This window comes from Scophthalmus maximus, chromosome 9, assembly GCF_022379125.1.
Source record: "Scophthalmus maximus strain ysfricsl-2021 chromosome 9, ASM2237912v1, whole genome shotgun sequence".
Classification (NCBI taxonomy): domain Eukaryota; kingdom Metazoa; phylum Chordata; class Actinopteri; order Pleuronectiformes; family Scophthalmidae; genus Scophthalmus; species Scophthalmus maximus.
The window spans coordinates 7268495-7295110 of NC_061523.1; the positions used below are offsets into that span (position 1 = coordinate 7268495).

The 26616-nt window shown below is 46.7% G+C and overlaps 2 protein-coding genes across 3 annotated transcripts; one reads left to right on the forward strand and one right to left on the reverse strand.

The window, feature by feature from the left end:
- Window positions 1–959: 959 nt before the first annotated feature.
- On the reverse strand, window positions 960–7610 carry fgf20b (fibroblast growth factor 20b). Its single transcript, XM_035650245.2, has 3 exons — window positions 6830–7610; window positions 6428–6531; window positions 960–6240 (listed from the first exon to the last, which is right to left on the reverse strand). Exons 1-3 carry the CDS (start codon window positions 7128–7130, stop codon window positions 5995–5997), a joined length of 651 nt encoding a protein of 216 aa, XP_035506138.1. The 5' UTR covers window positions 7131–7610; the 3' UTR covers window positions 960–5994.
- A 353-nt stretch (window positions 7611–7963) lies between these two features.
- On the forward strand, window positions 7964–25915 carry micu3b (mitochondrial calcium uptake family, member 3b). Of its 2 annotated transcripts, XM_035650244.2 has the most exons (15): window positions 7964–8374; window positions 10049–10196; window positions 12598–12629; window positions 12844–12922; window positions 15086–15133; window positions 15247–15329; window positions 15422–15493; window positions 16685–16726; window positions 18630–18725; window positions 19343–19431; window positions 19586–19757; window positions 21385–21493; window positions 22417–22574; window positions 23235–23303; window positions 24757–25915. In XM_035650244.2, exons 1-14 carry the CDS (start codon window positions 8114–8116, stop codon window positions 23301–23303), a joined length of 1458 nt encoding a protein of 485 aa, XP_035506137.2. In that variant the 5' UTR covers window positions 7964–8113; the 3' UTR covers window positions 24757–25915. The 2 variants fall into 2 exon arrangements, with proteins under 2 accessions (XP_035506137.2, XP_047190458.1); XM_047334502.1 differs by lacking the exon at window positions 18630–18725.
- Window positions 25916–26616: the final 701 nt, after the last annotated feature.

Sequence of the window (26616 nt, forward strand, 5' to 3'; positions counted from 1 at the left end):
CACAAATCAAGCAGATGCTGTTTGGCCCGAGATGACGACAAACAACATCCCTTCGAGCCTGTAAGAATGTTCTGTGGTTCGCAGGCAGGAATAATTAGCGGCATTCTCCAGGTTTGGACGTTGGCCAAAACCCTGCATTTCATCTGCCACTGTGAGCTAAATGTATATTGGGTTCAAATGAGCTGAAATGGCCAATAGACGTGCAAGGGTTTCACGGTACATTCTTCTCCCATATCGTTTTTCTCCCCCCATCTCTTTAAGGCGCTTGCTCTAAGCCCTCTTTTCTCTCCTTCTCCCCTTGTTTTGTTATTTTACCTGGAGGTGCAGGTGTGAAAGGGGTGAGGCCGTGGAAAAACATTCGATTCCGTAAGCTTGTCATGAAGGAATCTATTGACTGACCTCTGCATCTTGGCACACAATGACAAATGGGTTTGCAATTTTCCGCCTGACTGGGGGGCAACAAAGCACATTTCCACTTTCACCTGTAGGCAGAGAGAGTACAGTCTTTCTCTATTGTGCTCTCTAACCAGGCAGCGAGCATTACACATAGCTGGACTCGCAGAATCACATTTTTTAAGTACTTCGAATATTTTATATGTCATCTAAAATGTACTATATGCATTTCTGTTTTCCCTTTATGTCTAACCGATTGTCATGAATCTGCATCGTTCGCAAGTTTTTTTGTGATTGATTTGAAAATGATTGGTATGAAAAAAAAGAAGGAGAAATAGACTTAAAATGTGTTGTCTTTGTATTCACACAAAACTTATACATGATGTGAAACACTTGCTTGTTTTGTGTGATTTTGGTTGCAGTTTTAATATACATAAATCATCTACTTTACTCATCTCTTATAGTATCAATTATTAGAATCTTTATGCACATTAACCATTTAATCATCAACAATTGGTTAATGAGCATGATATTTCATCTCGGCAAACAAAACGAAATGTCAGAAATGACTTTACCACTCAAAGCTTTTTTTATTAAGTTATACACATTGGTCACATTATGTCTTATATGTCTCAGAACTGGAAAAAAACCATCCAACTCATATCTAAGTAGTCTTGCACGGCTTCACACAGTTTGTGTTGCATGTCTCTGTGGGACACATCCATCTTGTTTGTGACCACGCTGCATCGTTAACGACGGCTGGTAATTCCACGCCGCTAACCAGTGTTTTCACTGCTGATTGAATTGCTTCCAAAGCCGACAAGAATGTTTAAAGTGGAAGCTATGGAAATGAACCAATTGACCTTTTTTTCTGACCCTAAAGATCTCCACGCCCCGTGGGAGCAGAAACTGTCAGGCGGCACCAGAGTCGGGGAATCAAAGGGACCTATGCTGTTATTAGTGCAGCGGCACCCTGAGACCCGCTGCCACTCCTCCGACGTGGCCTCCGTGCACACATTGTCACACGGCTGAGATTTCACAACATGAGGATTTGATTTTATAGTCACTTAATGTCGAACTATGTATAGAAACACCATGTCGGGTCATTTTGTGGCCGGTCTCTGCTTGATTGCTGCACCGAAAATTCACCAGCAAATTGTCCATGTGTATGTGTGTGTGTGTGTGTGTGTGTGTGTGTGTGTGTGTGTGTGTGTGTGTGTGTGTGTGTGTGTGTGTGCCCTGGCGGGGCAGTCCAGCCGGGGCAGTCCAGCAGGGCGATTATGTCCTGTAGGGATAACCTGTCATGGCGCTGAGAGCCTAATTGATGCCTCATGCTTTTCAGGGGGCAATTACAGAGCCCAAATGTCAAGACCTAATTTGTGCCTCTGTAATGTGGACCCATGGGCCAGAGGATGGGGTGACACGGCTCGCTCACACACACACACACACACACACACACACACACACACACACACACACACACACACACACACACACACACACACACACTGGTTTGGTCAGCAGATGTGAGGTGTGGGACTGGGTGGAAGTTAAAACCAGAGGCTGGGAAGAGATCCGTCTCTCTGGAAGGAGGCGAACAAGCACATTTCCCCAGAACGTGACACGATTTCCCTTGGCGCTGCTTGAAATTCAGCTCATTTAAACAACTTCATATACAGATAAGTTAAACCTTCAACAGCATGTCATAATTTTCACAATGATAGTATGTTGTGTAGATCAAGTGTTAAACTAAACCTGTGATAATGTGGAGTGGAAAAATACAATAGTTGTCTACAGCTTGTAATGGAGTGGTAGTCTAATGTAGCATGAACAGGAAATACTTCAGTGAAATTCCTCATTTTTATTGTATGGTACTTTTTATACTGCCTTTTATAATAGATATGAAAAACAGACTGTAAAATTAAGGTTTTTCTTGTCATATTATCAGACGCAAACTTTCCATTATATAAATGTATCCCTTCTTACCTCACGGCGACCTGCGTCGACTGTGTTACAGATGCTGCGGATGGCAGCTGTGTGTTTGCTGTACCAGTCTCCTCCAGGTACGACTCGTGTGTGTTCAGATCCCTTCTGGCAAAGCAAAACACTGTCAGTCACCAAAAACACACACAGGAGCGTTGCTCACTATGTGGGCCTTGTTCGAACTGAGAGACCACACTCTGCAGAAATGACAGTGCCTCAGCTTCTTCTTCTTCTTCTTCTTCTTCTTCTTTCTTTTCACCACAACACCTAAACACGATTGTTTCCTTCCAATGTCTCCATGGAGACGCAAACAGAGGAGCATATTTTCCACTGGAGCTGACAGCCTGTGATGTGGAGTGTCAGTAAATCAGGTATGCCGCTCTAATTGCCGCTCGCAGAAAGCACAACCACAAAATCCTCTTAGCAGTGACACTAAAAGTGGTTGAACTCAAACGGGCCACAAGGCATCAGGTGTGAAAGATGACTTTTTTCTTTCTTTCAGGCCACAAAACATGAAGGAAGGATGGACGAGTGGATGATATTTTGGACCAACGGCTGCATTATTTTTTTCCAGAATGCCTCTCTCTCTCTCTCTCTCTCTCTCTCTCTCTCTGGACTCAGATGCAAGCCCCAAAGTATCAAGTGGATAACGCTATACTTACACTTCTGCTGTAATCCCTATAAACACACATGCAGCTCATAATTTGTGCGCACGGCAATTTACTAAGGAATAAACAAACAACAAAGAGCCCGAAATCAATAGTTGCGGGATTCAAATGACACAAAGCTGCAGGCACCAGCCCTGCGCAAACACACCCTATGAAGTGGCCACAGCTTTGGAGCAGCAGGTGAGCTCCTCGGCACCTCCCTTGTCTTCTCCAATGCAGCCTTCTAAATATAGAAATTATGCTCTCTGATAATTGGGGGCAGACAACAAAGCCGACTATATTTCCACCCTCCTCCTCCTCCTCCTCCTCCTCCTCGTCGTCCTGCTGCTGCTAAGTTACATCCCCAGCTGACAACCAGCGGGACTGAGATCAGAGTGTGTGAGCTTGAGTGCTGAGGGAACACCTGTGCTGTCTGACTGGACTGTGAAGATAGACACGGAAGATCACTGACTTCCACACCTGTCCGTGGACACACACACACACACACACACACACACACACACACACACACACACACAGACACATGATTGGGTTTCCTCGAGAGCCCTTTAAGGCTGCTGATGCTGCTGCTGAGGAGGTGGTGAAAGTCAGGGAGCGTCCATTAAAAGCGTCTGGCGGCCCTCCAGAGTGGGTTCGGATGAGGGGTTTAAGTGTTTTCAGCGAGGAGCCGCGGACCACCTGGAGGAGGCCGAGGAGGTGGAACAAAAGCGTGTGTCTCGGGGCCAGGTAGACAAAAACATCGGTTAAACAAGTGCCAAAGAGCACTTCTGGGCATCAGGTATCACAAGCCGGGGTGTTCAGAGACTTGACCTTCAAAATGTCGCGGGGGGGGGGGAGGTTCCGCTCTAAGATTTGCACAAAGTCCTCTTTTTACATGGCCACAGTGGTAATGGGGACTGAAACTCTAGTCTCTTTGGAGGTATTGGAACAAAAAAAAAAAACAACAAAAAAAAACTTCAACTATTATGGCAACACATTCTTTAGCTCAGAAAGATGGGACACGACAGGAATGAAGCACACCCCGTCCATCATTTTCATGCTTGTTAACTCCTCCGAGGAGCTGAGGAAAGACGAGCGGTGACAGCATCTCTCGAAAAAAACAAGCATCAGAATCCTTTTCTTTTTTCCTTTCCTTACACTCCTGTTGTAATAGGCTCGCGTGTTTACCCAGCGGACGGGGGATGTCCGCGTGCGCGCAGGTGATAATACACTCTGGGATGCTGTCATTAATCGACGACAGAAGCGTGTTGATGTTCAAGGTGGTGCAAGTGGGAAAGTCCCACTGTGTCGTGCTGCAGACGGGAGAGAGTTGGCAAGCGGGGCCGACTCCCCGTATCGAGACACATCCCACTGGCTCACCATCACACACACGGGCCGAGATCACAGGCTGGAGCGTTCATGCTCCGGCACAGATCTGCTCCCCAGCCGTGCAGGAAACTGCGCGCAGATATTAGGTGGTGGCCTTTTTGTTTAACAGTTCATTGCAAATTGAAACTTTTTTTTTTTTCAAAGGAAAAAAGGCAGGAGTCGTCTGGAAGCGGCAGAATGAGACACGGGTGACACTCAAAGACGCTTCGGCCACCTTTGCATTCCATGGTCCTAATAAGACGTTTCAACAAAACTGCGCTCTCCAAACTGTCAGCAGAGGTGACTTAATCCTTATCGCGCTGACCTCCAGCTTTATACAGCTGTTAAAGTTGCCGGGCCTGAGCAGAAGGTCAGGTTTTTATTTGGCCCCGATCGTGTCGTTGCTCAGGAGGGACGCTTTGAAGTTTTACGCGCGCGTCGGGCCTGCGACTCATCCCTTGGCACAATGGCGTCCGTAAAGAAAGACAACATTGTTCTTGTAAGCAGGTTTATATGTTTGAACTCTGAAAAACAAAGGCAACCAGTAAAGTATACTTCTTTACAAATATTGCGCCGTTAAAAGTAAGAAAAAGTTGAAAAGTGAGCAACTGACTGTTCTCTGATCACACGGGCTGACAAAAAGGCTTTTTTTTTTTTAGCAATTTATTGTTTGTATTGTCAGTATGTCGACGTCAGACTCTGATTATAACACATGTAACAGTAGTTTGGTTGTAATCACCCTGTCGAAAAAAGACAAAGAATAAAAATAAGAAAAAGATTCACAGTTATCTCATTGTGATAGAATATATTTCAGAGGTGGGGATCGTTTCCAAATCTTGCTAATATGTTTCATATTTTTTTGCCATATTACACTATATATCACTGGCTGCGCTTTTTTTCTTCCCAAAACAAAAGACTGAACGGTACAGTGTCTCAGTCTTTGTGTATCAGTACAAGTTCTAGTGTTTTGTTTTTAAAAATGCATGTATCTAACTGTAAAAATATATTCTCAAATAAATAAATATATAACATAAATATATGTATCTAAAAGGAATAAATAAATTGTTACACTTTGCTCTGTTTTTAAATGGGTCTAGAGTCAGGTAAGAAATAGAAAAACAAAACAGAATTCCTTCAAAGTCCTTCTGAACAAACTGTTGCTCTCTGACACAGCATCCGAGTAAAAAGTACCGTCCCGTGATACCGCAGATTCCCATGGACTCCACATTGACGGACGCATCTGTCCGACAGACAACGGAGGAGATGCTCCCTTGTCCTTTCAGCTCTGTTTCCTCTCCGTCTCCTATTCCACAGCAGGTACTTTCAAGGGTCGTCCGTCCTCTGAAACAAATGACCCCCTCATGCCAAGCGTGCAGACATTCTAACCTGCCGTCCTGGCTGCTGAGAGATGGCCCGTGCATTCCTACAAGAGGCCCCCCCGGTGCCCGTATCCCTGCTGGTCGGGCCGCTGTCCACCAGCCGTCACCGGCAACATCCCTGCCTGCGTCCCCCTCTCTCTCTCTCTCTCTCTCTCTTCTCTGCTCCCTGCCTGCGGAGGGTTTCAGCAGCTACTCCAGATCTGCGCCATGCAGGTCTCCGGGTCTCAGCTGTGTCCCAAGATATCCCTGTACAGCTCTGGCACACGGTCGGGGTCCACGGGCCTGGGCAAGAAGTGAGTAAATTTCTGGTGCCGCCTGGATTTAGTCCCATCCCTCGGCGTCCCGTCCTTGTTTAACGCCACAAAGTAACGCGTCCCTTTGTCCCCGTGCTTGTAGAGGTTGGAGGAGTACGTGTTGTACCAGTTCTCCTCAAACTGCTCCCTGAAGACACATTCAGCCGTGAGCTTCTCCTGGAAAAACAAAGGGGACGACGTGAGGTGAAATCATAAAAAGAAAAACACCATTGTCACCATTTCTTTGAATTCATTTTCCTGAAAATTGAATTTCTCCACACATGAGAAGACGGGGGCGTTATCACATGCACGGTCAGAAATGAGGATTTTGGCAACGTGAATAAGCAAAGATGGTTATACTTACAGAGCCGTACAGCTCTCCTTTGTTGTTCATCCCCAGGTAGAGTCCACTGTCCACCCCTCTAATGCTTATCAACCCGACAGCCAGGCTTATGAATTCCAAAATACCTGGAGAAGAATAACACAGTTGTTTCGGTACAGACTTTGTCAAAAATGAAAGAATATTATCAAAAATCCTAGCACAATTAATGCATTTTTAATAAATGGAATTATTTTTAACTGTCAACATGTTCTTTACTCTTTCTTTGATGCTGAATATTTCTATAACATGGTTATTTGTGTTATCATAACTGTTACTCACATATAATACTTTAATAATACTTAGAATAATAATAATAATAATAATAATAATAATAATAATAATAATAATAATTTTCTTTTGCTATTTCAAATCTGTGTGTTTTACCAAAACGACTGTGGTCCTTCCTCGTCCCTTGCACTGTGCCATCCGGAAGTATTTCCAGGTGAAAGCCAGTCCTGCAGTACAACTGTCTCCTCCTCAGGATCCCCTTGAGGTGCGTTAAATCCGCCGCGGTGCTGCGGGACAGCCTGTCCCCGGGTATGAGGTGCTCCCCCAGCAGCGTCGGACCGTCCCCGAGAGGGGTCAGGAAGAAGTGGGACCCGACGTGTGCGACACCGTCGATGCCGTGCAGGACGCCTCCAACTTCGCCCAGGGAAGCGGCGGCGGCGGCGGCGGCGGCGGCCATCGCGTCAGAGCGCAGCGGGTAAAGTTCAGCGAGGAGGTCCGGAGGGAGCGCGCTCGTGCGTAGTAGGCTGCCTGCTTTCCCCCACGGTCACTTGCCCTGCATGTTTCCGTCCTCCCCCGTTACTTAGCACATGTCCCCGTGGCGCAAGGACACGCGGACGCACGGATTCCTTCTCTGCCCCAGCCTTGTCCCACACAAGAAACGCGCACCGGATCTGCGCTCGCTGGCTGCGAACCGATGTCTCCCCTTCTCTTCCCTACACTGCTGCGTCTTCATCAGTTGGAGGTGCGCTGCCCGCAGCTGCTCTTCAGAGAGTGGCCCTCATGTGGCACGTATACCTGTGTTCCCACCCCCCACCCAGCTCCACGGTGATGCCTCGCAGGAGCCGTGCAGCGCGGACGGATTGGGCGGCGGCGCAGGGCTGAGCAGACGCTGCAGTGCAGGTGAAAAGGAGCTCCAGGAGGTTGTGCGCTCAAAGTGGCAGGGGTGGCGAGGCAGGTGCAAAACCACAGGACTAGTAATGGGCGGGGCTGTCACAGTTCAGACGTGCCCTGGCAGGGATCCCCCCCCCCTTTCTTTTTCTTTCAAGGCGTAAAACAGGAGAGACACAGGGAGAGGGAGAGAGAGAGAGAGAGAGAGAGAGAGAGAGAGAGAGAGTTGGTGGTGGTGGGCTTGAGCTTTGACATCACCTATAATTCTGATTTAACCTGCTGTTAATAAAGGTGTGACACTTTAAATCTACCCGCGAGTGGCGATACAATGACTCCACCAAGATCACGTCTTTATTGCAGTAAAATAAACAACCGATCAACGTTTTGGCGAATCTGACGCCCTTCAATCCCGGAGCGCCCCGGACATGGCCGAGCCGAAGCTGCTCCCCCTTCGGCAGTTCTCGCGAGCTCGGGGGCGGCGGGCGGCTCTCGCCGCTCCCCGGCTCTGCCCTTCGAGCGCTGCCGGTGACGACACCTCCGTGCAAAACAGTCATGGCTGCCCTGCGCAGGCTTCTCCCCTCGTTCGCCAGCAGCTCCGGCGCCGCCGGGACGTTCGCGGCGCGCGGGCAGCCGCCGTCCCCTCGCGCGGCCCAGGCGCTGAAAGTCGTCGCGGCCGGCGCGTGCGTCGGCGCCGCGGCCGGCGCCGCGTACTACTACTGCCGCCCGGTCGCCGGCGGACGCGCCGGAAGGAAGAGGCTCGACGCGCGACGTCTGTCGCTCGTGGCGCTGCCGTCGGTTTCCGCCACCGACAAGGTACAGTGGGGGGGGGGGGGGCAAGTAGACACGACATGCTCACCGACGGTAACGACCCCCCGCACCGCTCGCTGGGTCAACCTCCCCGTCGCGTTTCCCCGGCAGTACCCGGCAGTGTCATTCACCAGTTATCTGTATTTCCCTTATCTATAGTTTGTCTCTCGTCCCTGGGTGCGCGCCAGAGCACAACAATAACGACAGTGTTGATGATAATAGTGATGATGACGATGGGTCGTCATGACGTCACATCAGGAGCTATCCGCCACCTTCGGTGCTGAAACTGCAAAATCGATCGTAGGGGCGTCACGTGACCCGAATGGCCGCCACGATTAAAGGCTCTGCCCGCTTCTGTAGCTCAATTCAAACTTAACATGCATTCATAAAAGAGGCGGATAGATACTTGTATATTACCCATAAACATAATTTGTATTATTTGAGGGGTGGACAAAATGAATGCAAAGCCTGACTACGTGGTCTCTCGGTGAACAGGAGCCCCGGGAAGCTTTTAGTGTGAATAGGTGTTGATACCAAATCAGAGAGAGGACATTTTTTGTTTATTTATGAGGTCATAGTTGACCTGAACTGAAGTTGATCTCATTACATTGACCTGCACGTCTGAGATGAATCACGGATTCTCTTGTACGTCTAGAACTTGCTATGATTATTTTCCCTATTGATTGATCCATTGATTATGTTTTTGAAATGATTTATTATATCGCAAACTTTGACCATCGAAAATTTAAAAAAAAAAGTTAAAATATTGTAAAAAATGTCAAAATGGCCTTCATTGGTGTCATCACACAATATGTCACAGAGGAGATTTTAACAACATGTTGACAAAACGCAATGTTTGAAAAGTCAGTTCACTTTTTGATCGACACTAATTAATCCAACAAAGTAGACGGATTCAGTCGGTAAAGTCAACACTTCCTGGAGACCAGGAAAGAACCTATTTTGTTTTCCCCTGTTCAGCGCGCGTCAGCCCATGTAACAGCACTCCAGAGTTCCTGGCACAGGCACGTGTTGACAATGGTGACGTGATTTTCACATGATCACAGTAAACAAACACGCGAATAACCTCTGGCTTGTAGCTACAGAAGATTCCTTGTTTGATATCTGCAGGTGGGAGGAGGAGGAGTGGGAGGAGAGGGAGAGGGTAAACTTGAGTGGTGTCCACAGGCGGCAGGAATCCAGGGACACAGGAAACTGGACACTGGGCCTTGGCGGAGGGACTGACATTTGATGAGCGGTGGGGGCGGTTCGAGGGGGTTTAATGGTTAAGCGGAGGGGGGCACACATTCCCTGGGTGTGTGCTCTGTGCCCAGTGGACCTGGCGCTGTGCCACCTGACCGAGAGATCCACTCTGTCTTCACCAGCCTCCAGCATCCTTATCTGCCTACGTCTGAACAGTTGTAGGGACATTATCTGGTGAACGGGGGTTTTGAAAAATAGGCCTGACATAACATGCGCCCCATTACTGAATTAAAGCACGGGCCTCTTTGTTGTCCCATGTGAGCGAGGCTGATCCGTGACAAGAAAAGCTTCCGCGGATTTCATGAAAAGCATCTGTCAGACGGTATTATCACTGTTGATAAGATTTGCAATATTTCAGGACAGTGATTGTGTGTGTGTGTGTGTGTGTGTGTGTGTGTGTGTCTGTGTGTGTGTTTACAGGCCAGGACCTACGGTCTGGATGACGGAGATGTGTATATGTCGTCCCATGAAAACAGATTCCGCCTGTTCAGCTCAATGGAGTACGAGGGCCAACTCTACATGACTCCGATCAACTTCATTGAATCCGTCACTCTGATCGAACCGAAGAGTGAGTGTTCTCCTGTTCCTCGACCCATTCCCTCGACACCGAACCTTCAAACACACGCAACAAGGTTCTCATGGTGCTCTGTCATCAATACCTCGACAAATGAGATTGTGTGATACGATCAAAAGCCTAAGAAAAAGCAACTACATATCAGACAGTCAGTTGATGGTAAATTATTTGTCAAATTTGTCAAAATCGTCATACATTGAATATTTGTGGGTTGTTGATCAGACGTGAGTAATTGGACACCATCACTAAGGGCTTTGGGAACTTATGATGGTCATTTTTTAAAAATAATTCATGAATACAAACGTTTAATTTGTTAACTGACAAAAAGGATTAGCACTTTAATTGATGATTAAATTGTTGATCAGCTGCAGCCCTATTGATGTCAAACTATTTTTGACAGAGTACTTCCAGGAACTAAAGGGGCCACGGGGACAAAATTAATCTGGGAACCAAAGTCCCAGGTGTGTGTCCCTTTTGCCTCTTCATAAAAACTGTCAACATTAGGCAAAAATGAATTATGTAGGCGATGTGATAACGTCTGAAGTTTTCTTCAGCACACGACTGAATCCAATCAAATGACAAATTTAGTTGTTGTTTCGCTCTTTGACCCGTCTGATCTTTAGTAAAGTCAGGAAGGGGACAATAAAACAATAATCGTCACAAGTGACATCAGTCCGTCATCATGATATTAAGCACTAGAAGCGCCTGCTGACCGGATGAATCGATTCTGTGCAAAATCTGAAGTAGTCTGTTTTTGTTTTGTGTGTGACCAGTGAGCAACGTTAGGTACTGCACTCCCTCTCTTTCTGAGTAGTAAAGCACTATCAACAGAGAGACTTCAGGGTCAGGAACTGTGAGAGAACTATCTAGACCTTAGTTCCTCCGGCTGAAACACAGTTGAACTTCCTGTGAAGGTTCTTTGGTTTTCCTGAAAAGTTCCTTTCATGGAAACAAACATATTCAGTCTGATTAAAATGCTTAATATACAGTCGGTAAATGTGGTCTAAAACGACTTTATTCTTAAATATCTTTGTGTGTGACGTCCTGAAATGTCTCTCCTGGTACGACCAAAAGTCCCAAACCACCCGACAAAAGTTTTCAGTTAACTACTACAGGACAATTTGTCTTGTCGACAAGTCAATTCATCCACGTATTATTTTTCCGCCTGTCGTGGCACCAGATGTATAGCTCTACTTGCTCTCGCTGCACTGTAACCGGGTGTCTCCCTGCAGACGCAACTGCGTTGTCTTTGCAGCTCTGTGGAGAAATCCGCAGTATTTGTCAGCAGCCATTTGCTTAATTACACATCCATCAAGTCATCAGACAAATCCCTGCCCCTTTCATCCTTCTATTACTCAAGATCTAAAAAAAAAAAAAAGAAGTTCCCTCTGCGCATGTTTCCTGGAACGTGCCTTGTTGCCGAGGGGCCTGGGAAGTGTCATCAGACAATGAGTTGCGGCTTGAAGTGCTTCAGTCATAACACCTGCATAAAGATAGACATCTTCACCAGCAAGCCCACTTTTATGGCTCATTTATGTGGCAACAAACTCGCAGAGACCCAGAGAGACCGAACGACCCAACGTGGATTCCACGTATATAATAATGAGATTGTTGTGATTGATTACGATTTGGCGCGTGGCCTTGCTGTAGTGTTTCAAAGAAGGTTTCACTCGTTTTTAATAAGGCGGATAACGAGGAGCAGTGAATGGGACAGCGCGTTATTTTGTCACCATCCTCTGGTTGATGATGGCTAATGTGTTGCAAAATGGTAATTATGGTGTTTTATGGTTTTATTGTGGCTGTAAAAAGAGAGTTGTTTCATTCCCATGGATGTTTAGAACGACCTTGGACGTGAACGCTGTGCGTCAGAGATGGTTTAATTTCGGACACAACCAAAGGAGCGGTTATGGACATTTAACGATTTCAGTCAAAACCCAAAGTGCTGTCGTATAATTTATTCATATTTGATCCATAATTGTTGCCGGTTATGAAAAATTGATTGCAGGCATCAGATACAGGCCTGCACTGAGGACAACACCACCACCCCCCTTTCTTACTTTGGTGGAGAGGGAGCCATCAAATGGAAATCATGATCCTAGCTTTATACGCAGGGCTTTAAAATGTGTCAGTGGAGGGTTATGGTCACCATTATCAACGTGATTTTCCAGCCAGGTGTTTTTTACGACGCATCCGTCTTATCACCTCCTTTTATTGACCATCGGAATGTGTCCGTGGACATACGGCAGCTAATGTTGCTGTCCCCGCAAACAGCGGTTTTCACTTTTGTTTTCCAGTTCTGCATCCAGAGATATTTCAATTTAGAATTCAGCATCAAAATGTAAAACACACACACACACCCACAAATAAGCTGCTAACTGTTAACCTTATCTTTTAGGCAGGAGAGCGTTGAGGTCACTTTCTAAAAAGGTGAGTCCTTCAGTTTACAGCTCCTATGAGATGTATTGTAATGAAGAGGCAACTCCATCTGAATTAATACTCAATTACAATAAAAGACATTTTTGTCGTTATTGAGAAGAGTCTCTGCCTCACCTCTGTAATAATGACAGTTGACATTGTATCATGTTCTGAAAACCCAGGATTTAGAAAATGAATGATCTGTGATTTCCCTCTTCTCTCTCAGGAATTAGACAAGATGCTGGCCGATACCCCGCCTGTTTGGAAAGGATCGTCTAATTTGTTCAGGAATCTTCGGGAGCGAGGTAAGGAAACCCACTTGACGTATTAAGAGGCGTATTCACAAATCCCTCGAAGATACGTCATTTGTTATGCTTTTATTATTTTTTATAAAGCTGTCGTATAAAAGGCCCTTCCAGGTCTCGATCAGAGTGTGCTCTGTTTTGCATGCCCGCCTCATGTAGTCCAGAGCGAGAGAGAGGGTGTGCTGAAAATACTTATCTTATCTCTCCATCAGCCTGGCAACATGTTGTAGATTTATTCTCAGGTGAACCCTTGCAGGAGGGCCGACTCCATAACAATATCCTCCCGGGTTCTCTACTAAAGAAATGAAATAACAAAATGAAGTTTCCTGGAAAGAAATGTGCATGATTCCGTACTAACTGTTGGGAAAGTAAACATTTCCTTGAAGAGAGGGACGTCTTAAAGTCCCTTAGTTTAAAACTAAGAAATATTGATATATCTTTACAGCGTCTTTACATAACTTTACAGCTGTGCTGTTAAATGACTCAGTATTAGAGTTGCAATGACATGGAAATAGTTCAATGATAATGTGCTCATTACCTTCTCGTCACTATGACTAGTGTCAAATTAAAAGGCTAAATGTCACCGATTAGACTTGAGTTTCAGCAGCATTTTGCATCACTAATCTCAATCAAATGTGAGGTCGCCATCTGCGAGCGGAGGTCTTTTTTAATTTCCCCACCCGGTGCCCGCAACACGCCCGCTCAGTAGGTCAGACGAGCCGGCGGAGCATCAGATCTCGCTGCGCCGCTCTCCCCTCTCTGTTGCTTTAGCTAAGTGCCAATGGTGGGATTTGGGGCTTTTAATCCTGCTGTTAAACTTTGCGGCTTTTGTCAGGGGAAGAAAAAAGGGACTGGATTGATCTGTGAACAAAGCGCTGCCTTGGCGAGCGAGGGAGCCGTTTGAACCCAGCTATGTTGAGACACGTCCCTCTGGCCAGCCCCCAGCGCCCCCCCCCCCCCCCCCCGATCACCACGGACATTATGAAGCCTAAGAATGGCATTGGATTACATCTGTGGGACTGCCACTCTGTATGAAGTGTTTCTGTGGAATTCTTTGTATTGTCTAACAACATCTACTTGAGCTCAGGGGCTGAGCTGCCGGGAGGGCGCGGGCGGGGGGGGTCCTCCCTCCAGGAGTGAAGGTGTGTGGTATTGGTGAGACATGGCTGGAATCTTAAAAGTTTTTTTTTTCCTCTCTCCCTCAACCCATTTAAGCTTTAAAGGCTTTGAAGCCAGAGATCTGTTGTCATTATAAGGCCCGACCTGCCAAACAGCAGGAGGATGGAGCATTTTTTGTCACGGGGGGGAATTTTTTTAGATGAACTTTGTCGAATGGCATGCATCACTAATTCTCTTTTCACACCTCGGTTTGTACATGTGTTCCAGTGGTTTTTACATCATCCCATTAGCGGCATGCTTCCCGTCCTCTCGAGGAAATGTAAGGCAGCGTCGAAATTCTGTCTTAACTTGCCACTTTTTTTCTTCCCCCCCCCCCCCCCCCCCCCCCCTCTTCTCCATTTTAATGTTCCTCCTCCTGAACATATCTCCCTGCAGCAAAGCCTGTACCTGGATTCTTTTCCCATAACACCCGGAGCAGTCACCCAGAACTATCTGAGCCCGATTCTCTATCTTCCCCGAGCAAACAAAAGCTCGGGAATGCTTTCAGAGTCGGAGGGGAGAAGCCTCCCGAGTCGGCTGAGATGTCTCCCGACACTTACTCTTCCCCTCTCCGTGTCACACAACAAAGGGGGCTGAAGGACGGGACACAGAAGCCGAATCGGCCGTTCTCAATCAGTGACAGATCACTTGAGAATGTATTACACCTTGTTACCCAAACACGATCAGAAGCCGTGGGCTTTAAATTTGTTTGGGTTTGTGTCCGGACGGACAGCTCAGTTGTAAAGCCAGTGTTTGTGTGAGAGGAACACCGAGCATGAAGTAAAAGGCACCTTTTAAGATGTTATCAGTGGGCGCGAGCAGATTACTCTTGTCTGAAGGCGTGCACTGTTTCTTTGGGTAGCTTGTTCACCTCGGCCGCACGACTTTGAACATCTGTAAACACCTTCTCGTTAATGCCGTTTGATGGCGTCTTGTGCGGAAAAGGGAACATTTTGGTTTTTGTTTCTCGTCTTGAATAGCTTCTTTTTGTGTGTTTTTTTTCAGGTGTCCTAAGTTACACAGAGTACCTCTTCCTGCTCTGCATTTTAACAAGTAAGTGTATATTTGAACTGACCTTTGGCAGAATGTGTCTATTATTATAATTAGTATTTGATTTGTTAAGAGAATAAAAGGTGAAGAGGTAGTGGATTTTTGTCTGACTTCAGAGCCCCATGCAGGCTTCAGGATTGCGTTCAACATGTTCGATGCGGATGGGAACGAAATGGTGGACAAAAGGGAGTTCTTGGCGGTATGAACCACGTCCTGACACAATCAGACATAATGAAATGCATTTGATCACATGTCGCAATCGCAATAATCATGCACGGTCCTTTTCTCCAGCTGGAGGAAATTTTCCGCAAGAAAAAGGACAGAAAAGAAGTCAGCGAAGACGTGCAAAGATTGGACCAGCAGGTAAGAGTTTTAAAAATTGGTTTACACTTCACACTTCACTTTCATTGGACAAACTGACTATGCTTTACTAAGCGTTTTCAGCACTTTTTAAAATGATTGTTTATGGGTTCTCCTGCAAGTTTTTCTCATCAGCCTCATTTCTAGCGGCAGCCTCAGCCAATAAGGCTCTGACAAATGCAACCAGGCCAGATGGAGGTCAGACAAAGTTAGCAACCGGCCGGCGAAGACACCCAGGTAGTTTAGGGAGAAGAAAAATGAATATTTGACTTGCGTTCAACCTTTTTTTTAATCTGTTCTCAATGTCGTTGTTTGGGTGAAGCCTCGCAGCTCTCATCAGTCCCATTCCAGCAGAAGTACTGCGATAAACCCAGTGTGCACTACCTGCCAATGTTGGTGAACACAGTAGAGCTATTCACAGCTGAAGAGGCCGATATTTCCCACAAAGCACAACGATAAGATCGAATATTGTTGAACAGGCACACAACTTCAAATGGAAGCTCATGTTGCTCCGTGTCTGCTTGAAATATGTTGAATGAGAAGTCGCCTGCTATGTCAGCTGTAGTTGTAATGTCACAACTTGTTTTGCCTTCAGTACATCCATCTGCACTTTAAATTTCTGGCGGCATCCGACGTGGTCGCTTTTTGCAACACTTGCAGGATTTCCTCGAGAGAACACAGGCTGCACACGCAGTAGGTGAATGTGGTCACACAGGGTGAAACATGCCTGAGGCTTTCATCTCTGCAGGGCCGCCCTTGTGCCGCATGCAGGTGGATGTAAACAGGCAGAGCCCGAATGGAGCGATAAGAGCGACTCTTTGAGGTCTTATCACACAAACACAACATGGAGGAGCTGACTCTGCTGGGACAAAACGTTGGCATCTCTGGACAGACTTGGGTTAATCTGATGCCCGCATGACCATCAAAAAGATCATTAGAATGGGCACTCTAGATTTGGAAATATAATGATGCCCTGCGAGGAGACAGAGTTGAGGATGAAGACTGGGCGCTTTCATAAAAGCTTAAGGAAAGGAGGATTAATCCTGGTTCAAACTTGACGACTTTCGGCTTCGATTGGGGGCTTGCGAACTCGCGTCGGGCCATCTCCCTGTTCCGCGGTACTTGCTGTGTGATTTATGAATGGATCTTCTGTCATGCGCGCACCTTCTCTCTCTCTCTTTTTTCGCATTTCAGATCCTGCAGCTTTACGGTCAACGCAAATCCCAGCCGCACAGTGTGCGTATTGTACTTTTTTTCCCTGAAGGAAGATGAACAGCTCTGCTTGTTGCATGTGTCTTTGGCATGCAGTCTCCCCTAACCCGAAAAATGTTTTTGCTTAGTGAGTGAGCACAGAAAAACACAGGTATCCCGGGGGCTGACAACACCCGTATTTGTCACAGTTAACACCGCGCGGCCTCCTTCACTGGAATTGAAATTGTCTTAATGTGTGCGTATGTGTGTGTGTGTGTGTGTGTGTGTGAGATAGCGGAGGGGCAGCAGCGCAGATGATTTATGTACTTGCCTTTTGTCAGCGTCGGGCGAGAGATTCCACTTACCTGAAGGCTGACAACGTTTTCACCCGGACCCCCATGTTTTATTTTTACAGTTTCTTGAGGAGTGGTATCTGGGCTCAGGTTACCTTTTGAGATCGGTTTGACCATGAAGATGCCAGTCAGGGAGGAGAAGCAGCACTGTGAAGAGCACTCAACACACGCACGCACACGCACGCACACACACACACACACACACACACACACACACACACACACACACACACAGGAGCCCACAGCTCACACAGGGACAGGGCCGTCTTTTCACAGCACTGTTTGAAGACTCTACCTCTAGGTGTGTCTCTTTTGTTTTGATTCCTCCTGCGGTACTGCAAAAAGTTCAAAAGTCAAGTTTTTTTTTTGCAGAAACACATCACAGGCATTTCTTCAGCGCTGCGGTTGGGCTTTCCCCGGCAAAAAGAATTCTACTTACAAGTGTATTGGATCTTTTCAGGGGCTGAGATGGGTCCAAGCGCGGTGCATTAAAGAGTTGTTCTGTAATTAGCTGCGGGATCATGTCGTAAATCTCCCCCCTCACTTGTGAAAAGCGATGAGGCTCTGAGGAAAAGCTGTTTTATCAGCTGTCTCACATTCCCCCTGCGGGCTTGAGCGATGAAAAAAAGAAAAAGAAAAATCCTGAATGAGATTAATAAATATTGTGAAACGAAGCGAAGCCATACATGAGAACACGTGTCGACGGCGGCGGGCGGTATCTCTGACTGGCTGCGTGCTTCTTCGGCGTGGTGATGTCGAGACCTGACAGGCATCAATGAAATGATCAGTTGGCAAAGCAGAATGAGAGACAGACACAAACAATCGGGGGATGGCTCATAACTGGGAGAGAGAAATCCGGGATTTCTTAACTACTTGGATGACAGATTTTTTTTTTCTCCTGTTATCTTTCTATCGCGCCCACACCGACACCAATTACAAGCAAATTGTTGTTGTGTTCCAGTCTAGCTCTGGTTATATTAGCCCCGGAGCGGTTGAGAGAGTGAAGGGAGCCGCGCGAACCGTAATAATGATGACGGTCAATTCATTCGAGAGCGGGAGCGCGACCTCACTGTGAAAAAAATAGCACCGAGCGGCTTGTGAACCTTTTTGCACAACGCCACTGTGGCCGTGGATAACCTTTTTTGCATTTGTCTGGCAGCTCGACGATGCGCAGGGTGGTGTTCAGTTACCCGGCATGAATCACAGCCCCAGGTCTCAGGACCTGCATGCGTTGGACACATGTCAGCTGCGTATAGGCTCGCCGTCCTGCCGAGAGGCTGCATGCATCGCTGCAGAGCGAGGCTCGTGTCAGGGCCGATGGGCCTCGGATACACCGGTGTCCGCCCCGCCTGTGTGCCTGTTTGGATGTCAGATTGTCTGTCTGTCCCAGGGTCTGTGAGGATTGCATGCTCACCTGTCTGTCTGCCCTCTGTGCCGTGTGTCTCTCCTCACCCTGTGTCGTGTCCGCGTGTCGATGAGTGTGCGGCCTCCGTGTTCGTCCACCCATGTTCATGTCCCCTAATCTACCTAACCGTGTTCCAAATGTATTATTGTTTCTTCTTCTTCTAATAGCTGTGCTTCAACTGCTACCACAGGTTCTTAAAAAAGACAGTCAGCATGTGGCGGCCCGCGGCATGTGGGATGTTCTCAGACGTGGCACAAGTCAAGCTCTGTTTTCTGATCTCACCGAGGTAGTGAAGTGGCCGTTAAGATGCTTCTTCCCCTTTGACTATTGTAGCGCTACAGTAACTACACAACAGGCCCCGCTGCGCAATCTGACTCTCCTTTACGCTTAGCAAACACAGTGGAAGTTGTTCTCGGTTTATGCATTTGTCCCCTTGTTGCTCAGGGTAAATTCTCACAGAGCTCCTCTTCCTTCAGCATCTGCCCCAAGGTGTGAAGCATGCGTGATAAATCTGTCGCATGGCCCATGTTTGAACGGAGAGGAAATGAGAAGCTTTTGCCCAAATGTTTGGTTTCAGGCACAGTGAAAATTAACCATTAACTCTGAGTAATTATTGAATAGCTCAATCTGGGCTTTCAACTAACATCTTTACTCGAAGTTTCAGCATTGGTTAAATAAAAGTCAGCGTTAATGTTTACCTGGAGTCACCACACTACTCCTGTATGTGACAGAGAAGCTCGTTCCGGCACCCGGGAACCGAGATTTTGTGCAAATATTTTGACTTCAGCTTCACCGTTGCAGTAATCAGTTGTGCTTTGTGGTTGTGTGCATTGTTTTTGCTTTGACATATTTACAGCTATAAAGAGCGATGACGCACTTTTTTACTTTGGGTTCTTCTGGTAGAACGTGGACGAAAAGACGGAGACAACGCTGCTGGTGCATTTCTTTGGTAAAAAAGGCAAAGCTGACTTGAAATTTGAAGATTTTTACAAGTGAGTCGATGAACCTTTGTCCTTTTGTCTCACCACCTAATATTGTTAATCATTTTCGTAGCACACTGAACTGTTGGTGACTACGTTAAGTCTTCCTCTGTGCGTGAGCTCCTTGTCCTTATCAGCAGCCGCCCCGTCTGTGTCGCTCTTCCAGGTTCATGGACAACCTGCAGACAGAGGTGCTCGAGATAGAGTTCCTCTCCTACTCCAAAGGCATGCCCACCATCAGCGAGGAAGACTTTGCCAGGATCCTCCTCCGCTACACCAACGTGGACGACGTCAGCGGATACCTGGAGAACCTGCGGCACAGCATGCCGGACGAAAAGGTGCGCGCTGTTTTTTCCCCTCACATTCACCTTGTCAAACACACGTTATCATACAAGAGAAGAGAGTGTTGTAATCCAATGAAACATCAATCTCTCATCCTCCGTAAATCTCCCAAATTCACATTCACGTGCTGTGTCTAGTTTGTTTGACCTGCATAAGATCGTAAATGTCAATCTGTGATTTTCGGGGAGTTGGAGCTAATTGACAATTAAACAATAGTTTATCTGTCTAACCGGTGCAGCTTCTCTCTTCTCTGACTGCTCCATACTGTTAGGTGAGATATACTGTTCCCCCCTCACTGTAATGGAAACGTTCAAGGAAGTCACTGCACCCTGCCACACAATAGGTCCAGCACATAGCCCCCCATAAAAATGTTTTTTTTTTTTTTTATGAATGAAATGCTGTGCCTTCAGGATGCTGCTTGAAAGACTTTGTCTTTTAGTTTGGAGAGAGGAAGGCTATCTCTGAATGCCTAGTGCTGCTACACACTGGCCATAGCTTCACATTTAGTGTACAGACATGAGAGAGGTGTCGACCCCCCCCCCCCCCCCCCCCCCCACAAAAGATGCTGAACTATTTTTTTTTAAGCTTTTGTCATCAACCCATGAGCGCTATTAAAAAAGACATTGCAATGTACAGCGTGAATGAGCTAGAGCCATTTCAGCGTTGGAGGGGGTTTCCAATCTGACTAGTTCTTCCAAAGATACAAACATGAAACTCAACTTAAAAAAAAAACTTTACATGGCTGCATGTGGATGTAAACTGTAGAAACAGTATAGTTATTTTTGTTTAATGTCTGTGTATATATACATATACGTAGATATATATATATATTTAACTCCTGTTTTCTTTTCACTACCACTGTGTGAATTAGCTGCTGAGTGAAGCATCCTCATTTGAGCTTTAATTTGTTTTTCCTCTTGGCACGCTGACCCGCATGAAAAGACGCCCGGCGGCTCCTCAGCCGCCTCGAGTAGCCTGTTGCTAGATCTCCATTGATAATCAAGTGGCTGCCGTCATTAGGGCTGAGAGATATTTTATGGCCCTCACCTCGTTGAAACAGCAAAGTGTCACAGATTAGTCATTGCCCCATTTGTTCGGCTGTGTGTGCCGCCCGTTCGGGCGGGGGCCCACGGCGGGAGAAAGAGCTCGTAGCTGCGAGGACGGTTGAGTGCACATCAATGGGCTCAGTCTTTGAGTCATCAGCCGAGCCTGAGATGTTGGGGGATTCATCACTTTTGTTTTTGTTTATGCAAGTATCGGGTTAATCTGCTTTAGAAAAAAGTTCGCAAACGGCCTGACCTCTCCCCAAAAGCCACTATCCTCCCCCCACTGCTGACAGCTCAGCGTGTCCATACCGCGCAGGGGGGAAATCCTGCAGTGTCTACTTTGTCTGTTTGGGTGTGTTATCTGTCTGATGGCTTCAAGGTCCCACACACACTAAAGGCCCCCCCCCCCCAGGATGAAAGGAAGCAGATTATTATGTATCGTGTGAATTGTAGCATTACCCTTAGCCGTGGTGTTGACACATTGCAGAAGTTTGCTTTACGAGGCACTTAACATTTCGCAGGGTTTATGTTTCATAAATGAAGACATCGTTTTTCCATGCCGTTATCTCTTTTGCAGGGAATCACCTTTGAGGAGTTCAGGTCCTTCTTCCAGTTCCTAAACAACCTGGAGGACTTTACCATCGCCATGCAGATGTACAACTTTGCCAGTCGCTCCATCGGTCAAGGTGAAGTCTCACTCGCGTTGGACTGTTTTTTATCCTCGTGGCGAGCCCCAGGCTTTGGTTTTCACTCCTCGTCCCCCGCGTTTGCAGTGCGGTTAGTTAAAAATGCACCCACGGGGGAAACACAAGCCTCCGCAGAGATGACCCCAGACGTAGCAGACACACCGTGCTGTAGGGGCTGAATTTGAAAAACAACATACTTTTTGAGCTGTATTTGCTAGAAATGTGTATTTGCTTGATGTACGATACATTTCTGTCGATTAATCAGCACAAAGGGTAAACCTTCATTTTATTGTAAGAAGTAAAACACACTTTCCGTTTGAAGATTTTTCGGCTCTCTAATTTGCTGTCTTGGTGGTATCGTACACATCTCCTGTAGTGCGTCTACTCTCCATCATTTGTTTCTCGAATATGAGGAAAAAGTCTGGTGACAGCATTGGAGTCACTTTTCAGCCTTTGAAACGTTGCTCTAGGGCCGCAGAAGACGTAATGCAGCTCTTTTCACAGTCTGAGTAGTGCTCCTTCCCAGGGAGCTGACCTCCTGGACCTCCGCCGATCAATGGAATGCCACTTTATGTGCTAACGCTCCTTTTTACATTTCAGAAGCTGTCCTTCACTCAGGAACAAAGTTTCTCCTCATCCTGTTAATAGAAGGTGTAGCTGCAGTTTTTTTTCCAATGTAATGCTACTATGATCCAGCAGCTCAGTCCTTTTTCAGGAGTGTCTGTCTTGGGCTGGTCTTTTGTTTCTGATGGTTTAGGATACACAGTTCAGAATCTAGTAGTCCCAGAATAAGAACAGGACATTTTTTTTATCTATAGAGAAGGTTTACGTTCCTCCTTCAGGAGGATCCACTTCATGTCAAAGATATCCGTGATCTGAGTTAGGCTACCCTGTTGTCTTATCCCTTTAAATGTCATTTTCAGAGGAGTTTACCCGAGCTGTCTACGTGGCCACGGGGATCAAGCTGACCCGCCACTTGGTCAACACGGTCTTCAAGATCTTCGACGAGGATCACGACGATAAACTCAGCCAAAAGGAGTTCGTCGGCATCATGAAGGACCGGCTGCACCGCGGCAACAGGGTGAGACGGCATGAACACCATTCATCTCTGTTTTTTAACGACACCAAAGGTGACACCGAGAGAAGAGGTACCTGCCCAGCCCGCTCTCCTCCTCCTCCTCCTCCTCCATCGTCAGCCCTCGGGGAGCAGCTCCACACGTGGCACAGAGGTGTTCTGTGCTATGTGAAATACCTGCGTGTTGTCACTCCTTTCTGTCAGCTACTCCTGGATGCGCAAATCTATGCCGAGTTGCCTCTAAGAGCTCAGAGATGGACACGTGCGCGCAAAGTCGAGTCAGCCGTAATCTGATGAAGGGCAAACAGGCAAATGTGGGCACATGCTGAGCTCAGAGATGCATGTTTATATCCAAAACATATGCTTTAACACAATTAGGCCTGCTAAAGCAACTGTTATCCGCACAAACACCGTCCCCGCTGTTTGATTAGGACTTTGAGTAAGTACTTATCACGTCTCCTTTTTTCTCCAGGTAATGGTTCACTTAAACACCTCCATGCCGTAATGTCTAAATTACACTCCTGACACTTTTTATTACTGGAACACATCTCACCTCTGTCTGTGACAAGTGTTTTTTTTGTGTGAAATTATACTGCCACCTAGTGGGACATCAGGAAACTGTTCTCATCGTATTTCCTCCTCCTCTCCCCTCTCTGTCGCTCGCAGGGGGTCCGAGTGGAGGAGAAGTTCACCTCCTTCAAGTCCTGCCTGAAGAAGGAGCTTTCGGGCAAATAGGTAGACATCTTTTTTTCTCTCCATGGTCTCTGACAAATGAGACGATAATAAAAAACACATTGGTGATGGGGGCTGCACGGTGGTGTAGTGGTTAGCCTCACAGCAATAAGGTTCTGGGTTCAAATCCCGGTTCAAACCAACCAGGACCTCTCTGTGTGGAGTTTGCATGTTCTCCCCGTGTATGCGTGGGTTCTCTCCGGGTTCTCCGGCTTCCTCCCACAGTCCAAACACATGCAGAATGGGGTCAGGTTAAATGGAGACTCTAAATTGACCGTAGGTGTGAATGTGAGAGTGAATGATTGTCCGTCTCTGTATGTTGCCCTGCGTTGGCTGGCAAACCTGTCCAGGGTGAACCCCGCCTCTTGCCCAATGTAAGCTGGGATTGACTCCAGCCCCCCGTGACCCTTAAATGGATAAGGCGGGAGACGATGGATGGATGGACATTGGTGATGGTTAATTATGAGGCAGCATTCATTCTCTGACACAGTCTCCGGGGACTCGACTGCGGTGCACAGTTGGTTCTTTTCACATGGGATTTGAGGCCCGCGATCTCTCCTCGCCCGAAGCATTGAGTTACACTGTAATATTAACGCCTGATCAACCGCCACCAGACACCGGCTTAAGTCTGCATACATGAGCAGTGAGCGGCCCAGTGCAGTGCAAAGCCGGACGAATGTTTCAAAGGGAATGCACCTCTCCGGAGAGGGCTTGATCATTTGCCTCGATGAAACTCGGACCTGAATCGTGCTGCAATATCAAAGTGTCTTGTTTGAGAAATTTGGGAGTAGAAATATTACTGTCCCAATTCTGTAACAGTCTCTCTGGTACATTATGTAACCGTGTCAGCAGGTAACGGGATAGTTTGAATTTGTGGCAAATACTGTTGGCCACAAGTTTGCATGGAGATCACTCTCACGTCTGTGCTGTGCATGAAGCTACAGCTAGCAGCTGGTTAGCTCAGCTTAGTGTAATGAATGGAAGCTGAGGGAAAACGCTTGCTTCTGTGTGCTAGGCCGTAACACCATCCACTTAATATACTGTAAATTAACTCCTACTGGGTTCTTCTTTATAATTTTATGATAGCTTATGTATGAGGAAAATGCAAATATTCCCACAGCCTCATCTTTTCCCACCTGTCCCTTTTCATTTCCCGCATTATGTTACACTGTGGCTTCTGGACAAAAAGATGACGTTTATTTATTAGCAGTAAGACCTTCAGATATTTGAGTAAGCTGCTGGGTTCGTTGCCTGTAAGAAACTCTTATGGGACGCCGCTTCGGCCCCACGTCGCTTTCTGTGTACTTGGAGAACTAGCTGCAGGTCTAAGGTAGTATCTGCCTGCAGCTTTATTGTAGGAGAGATAAAGATTTTTAATCCCAGTCCTGCCTCGAGGACAACAATCTGTGGCTTTACATTCAATCCTTTTCCCTCTCTCTCTCTGTTGCGTCACCAGGTGAAGAGCCCGACTCCAGCGCATGTCCCACAACCTGGACGAGCTCCGCCTCCTCCGTGCTCTCTCCCGCGACAAAAGGGTTCATGCATGTTACAGTGTCTTATTGCTACGTTTTGTTTAGTTTTTAAAAAAAAATAATACAGGATGTGGCTAATGCAGGATGTGGTCAACCTAAAGGAAAGCTCTCGGACGTGGTCAAGTGACCCGTTATGAACCCACCGAGAAAATCCATTTAGCTCCTGCGCTGCAGGACACTAAATTGCACTACTCGTGGATGTCTGGCCACTTTTGCCTGTTCAAAAAACTATTTATTGATTCATCTACTTGTACTTATATTTATCGGTTAAAGGTGGTTAACACTGATTTCATATATTTATCTGAGTCTTAAACTGTGTCTTGTTACTGCTTTGCCGCTGTGCATTGTGTGTTTTGGCTCTGCAGCCCCCCCTGCACAGATCATCTGAGGACAGCAGCCCCCCCCCCCCTCCATCCTCCCCCTCCTCCTCCTCGCTCCTCCTCCCTCCCCGAAGCGCTGCAGCTCAAATCTTCCAGGATCCCCCAGAGCCGGCCGGCCCGAACGCTCGCACGCACTCCGTCCGTGGCTCTTTTTCACTGTTTAACTACAGGCAGCTAACAGTGTTAATCATTTCTTGGCAAGCAAACAGACAAGCTATTTTTATGCCCCTGGCAGGGATGACCTCTTTATGAATATGCAAAAAGAAAAAAGAAATATTAAAGCCATATGTTTGTTTCCACTCTTGGGACACTCAAGCTTAAATTAGTGTTGGTTTTAGCGAGCGGTGGATTTAAAACGACCTTCCCTTCAGGCGGCGCAAGGAAGAGTTTACACTTTCATCTTCTTTACTTGTGCTGCTGTGGGTCACTGAGGAATTCTTGATGACTGTTGCGATGTTTGCTTTGGGTGGAATTATGTAGTGGAAATAGACTGGAGATTCTCTCTCTAATATTAACCGGACTCGTGTATTTGTTCATTCTGACTGCTTTCCGTTTAGAATATTGAATGTTCGGTTAAGTGAGTCTACCTCTCGAAGGAGTTTCGTCAACTCCTCTCCTTTCTTAGAATTAGGGCCTCGGAAGCTACACTGATGTTACAGATGCATTTTTAATGACATGGTGCAATAAATAAGAAACAAAACCACGTGGCTTCCTGGTTACTTCCTGCTCTCTCTCTCTCTCTCTCTCTCTCTCTCTCTCTCTCTCTCTGTCCAGCTCACAAAACCACACCTGCTTAAAAAAACTGCTTGTTCAGTTGCCTGTTTCACACAAAGTCAGCTAATAAACTGTGAACGTCTCTCAGCGTCCTCACCAGACAAACCTCTCTTTCCCTTTTTTCGACCCCAGCGGACTGACTGGCCGGACCGCTGTAGAACAAATGAGCTGTTTTATCCTCAACCAGACGGCAAATCATTAACAGCATTAATCATCAGGAACCTGGGGCCATGTGGGTGTTCGGGACTCCAATCAGGGACTTTAAAAAAAAATAAAAATCTTAAAATGATTAATTCAGTGGGGGTAATAATTTGCAGTCTCATACTCTAATCCTGTGCCTAGTGAAGTAAGGTAGAAGGGGCCTTCATAAAGGAGTCTTTAACAGATCCCTGAAATACAAAGAAAAAGTTTCATTTCATTCTAGGTCGTTCGGTTGTAGTTGGTGCACGGAGAGAAACATGCTACTCTTTTGCGAATAGGCCTTTATGTGTTTTTCTCATTCAAACGACGCAGCAGTACTTTGTGCTGTGTGGTGTTATTTGGGAAATCTTTTTTGTTGTTGTTCCTGGTTGTACCACTACATGAAATATTAGTGATACTCTTGAGTGATATTCTTAACTTTGACCACTT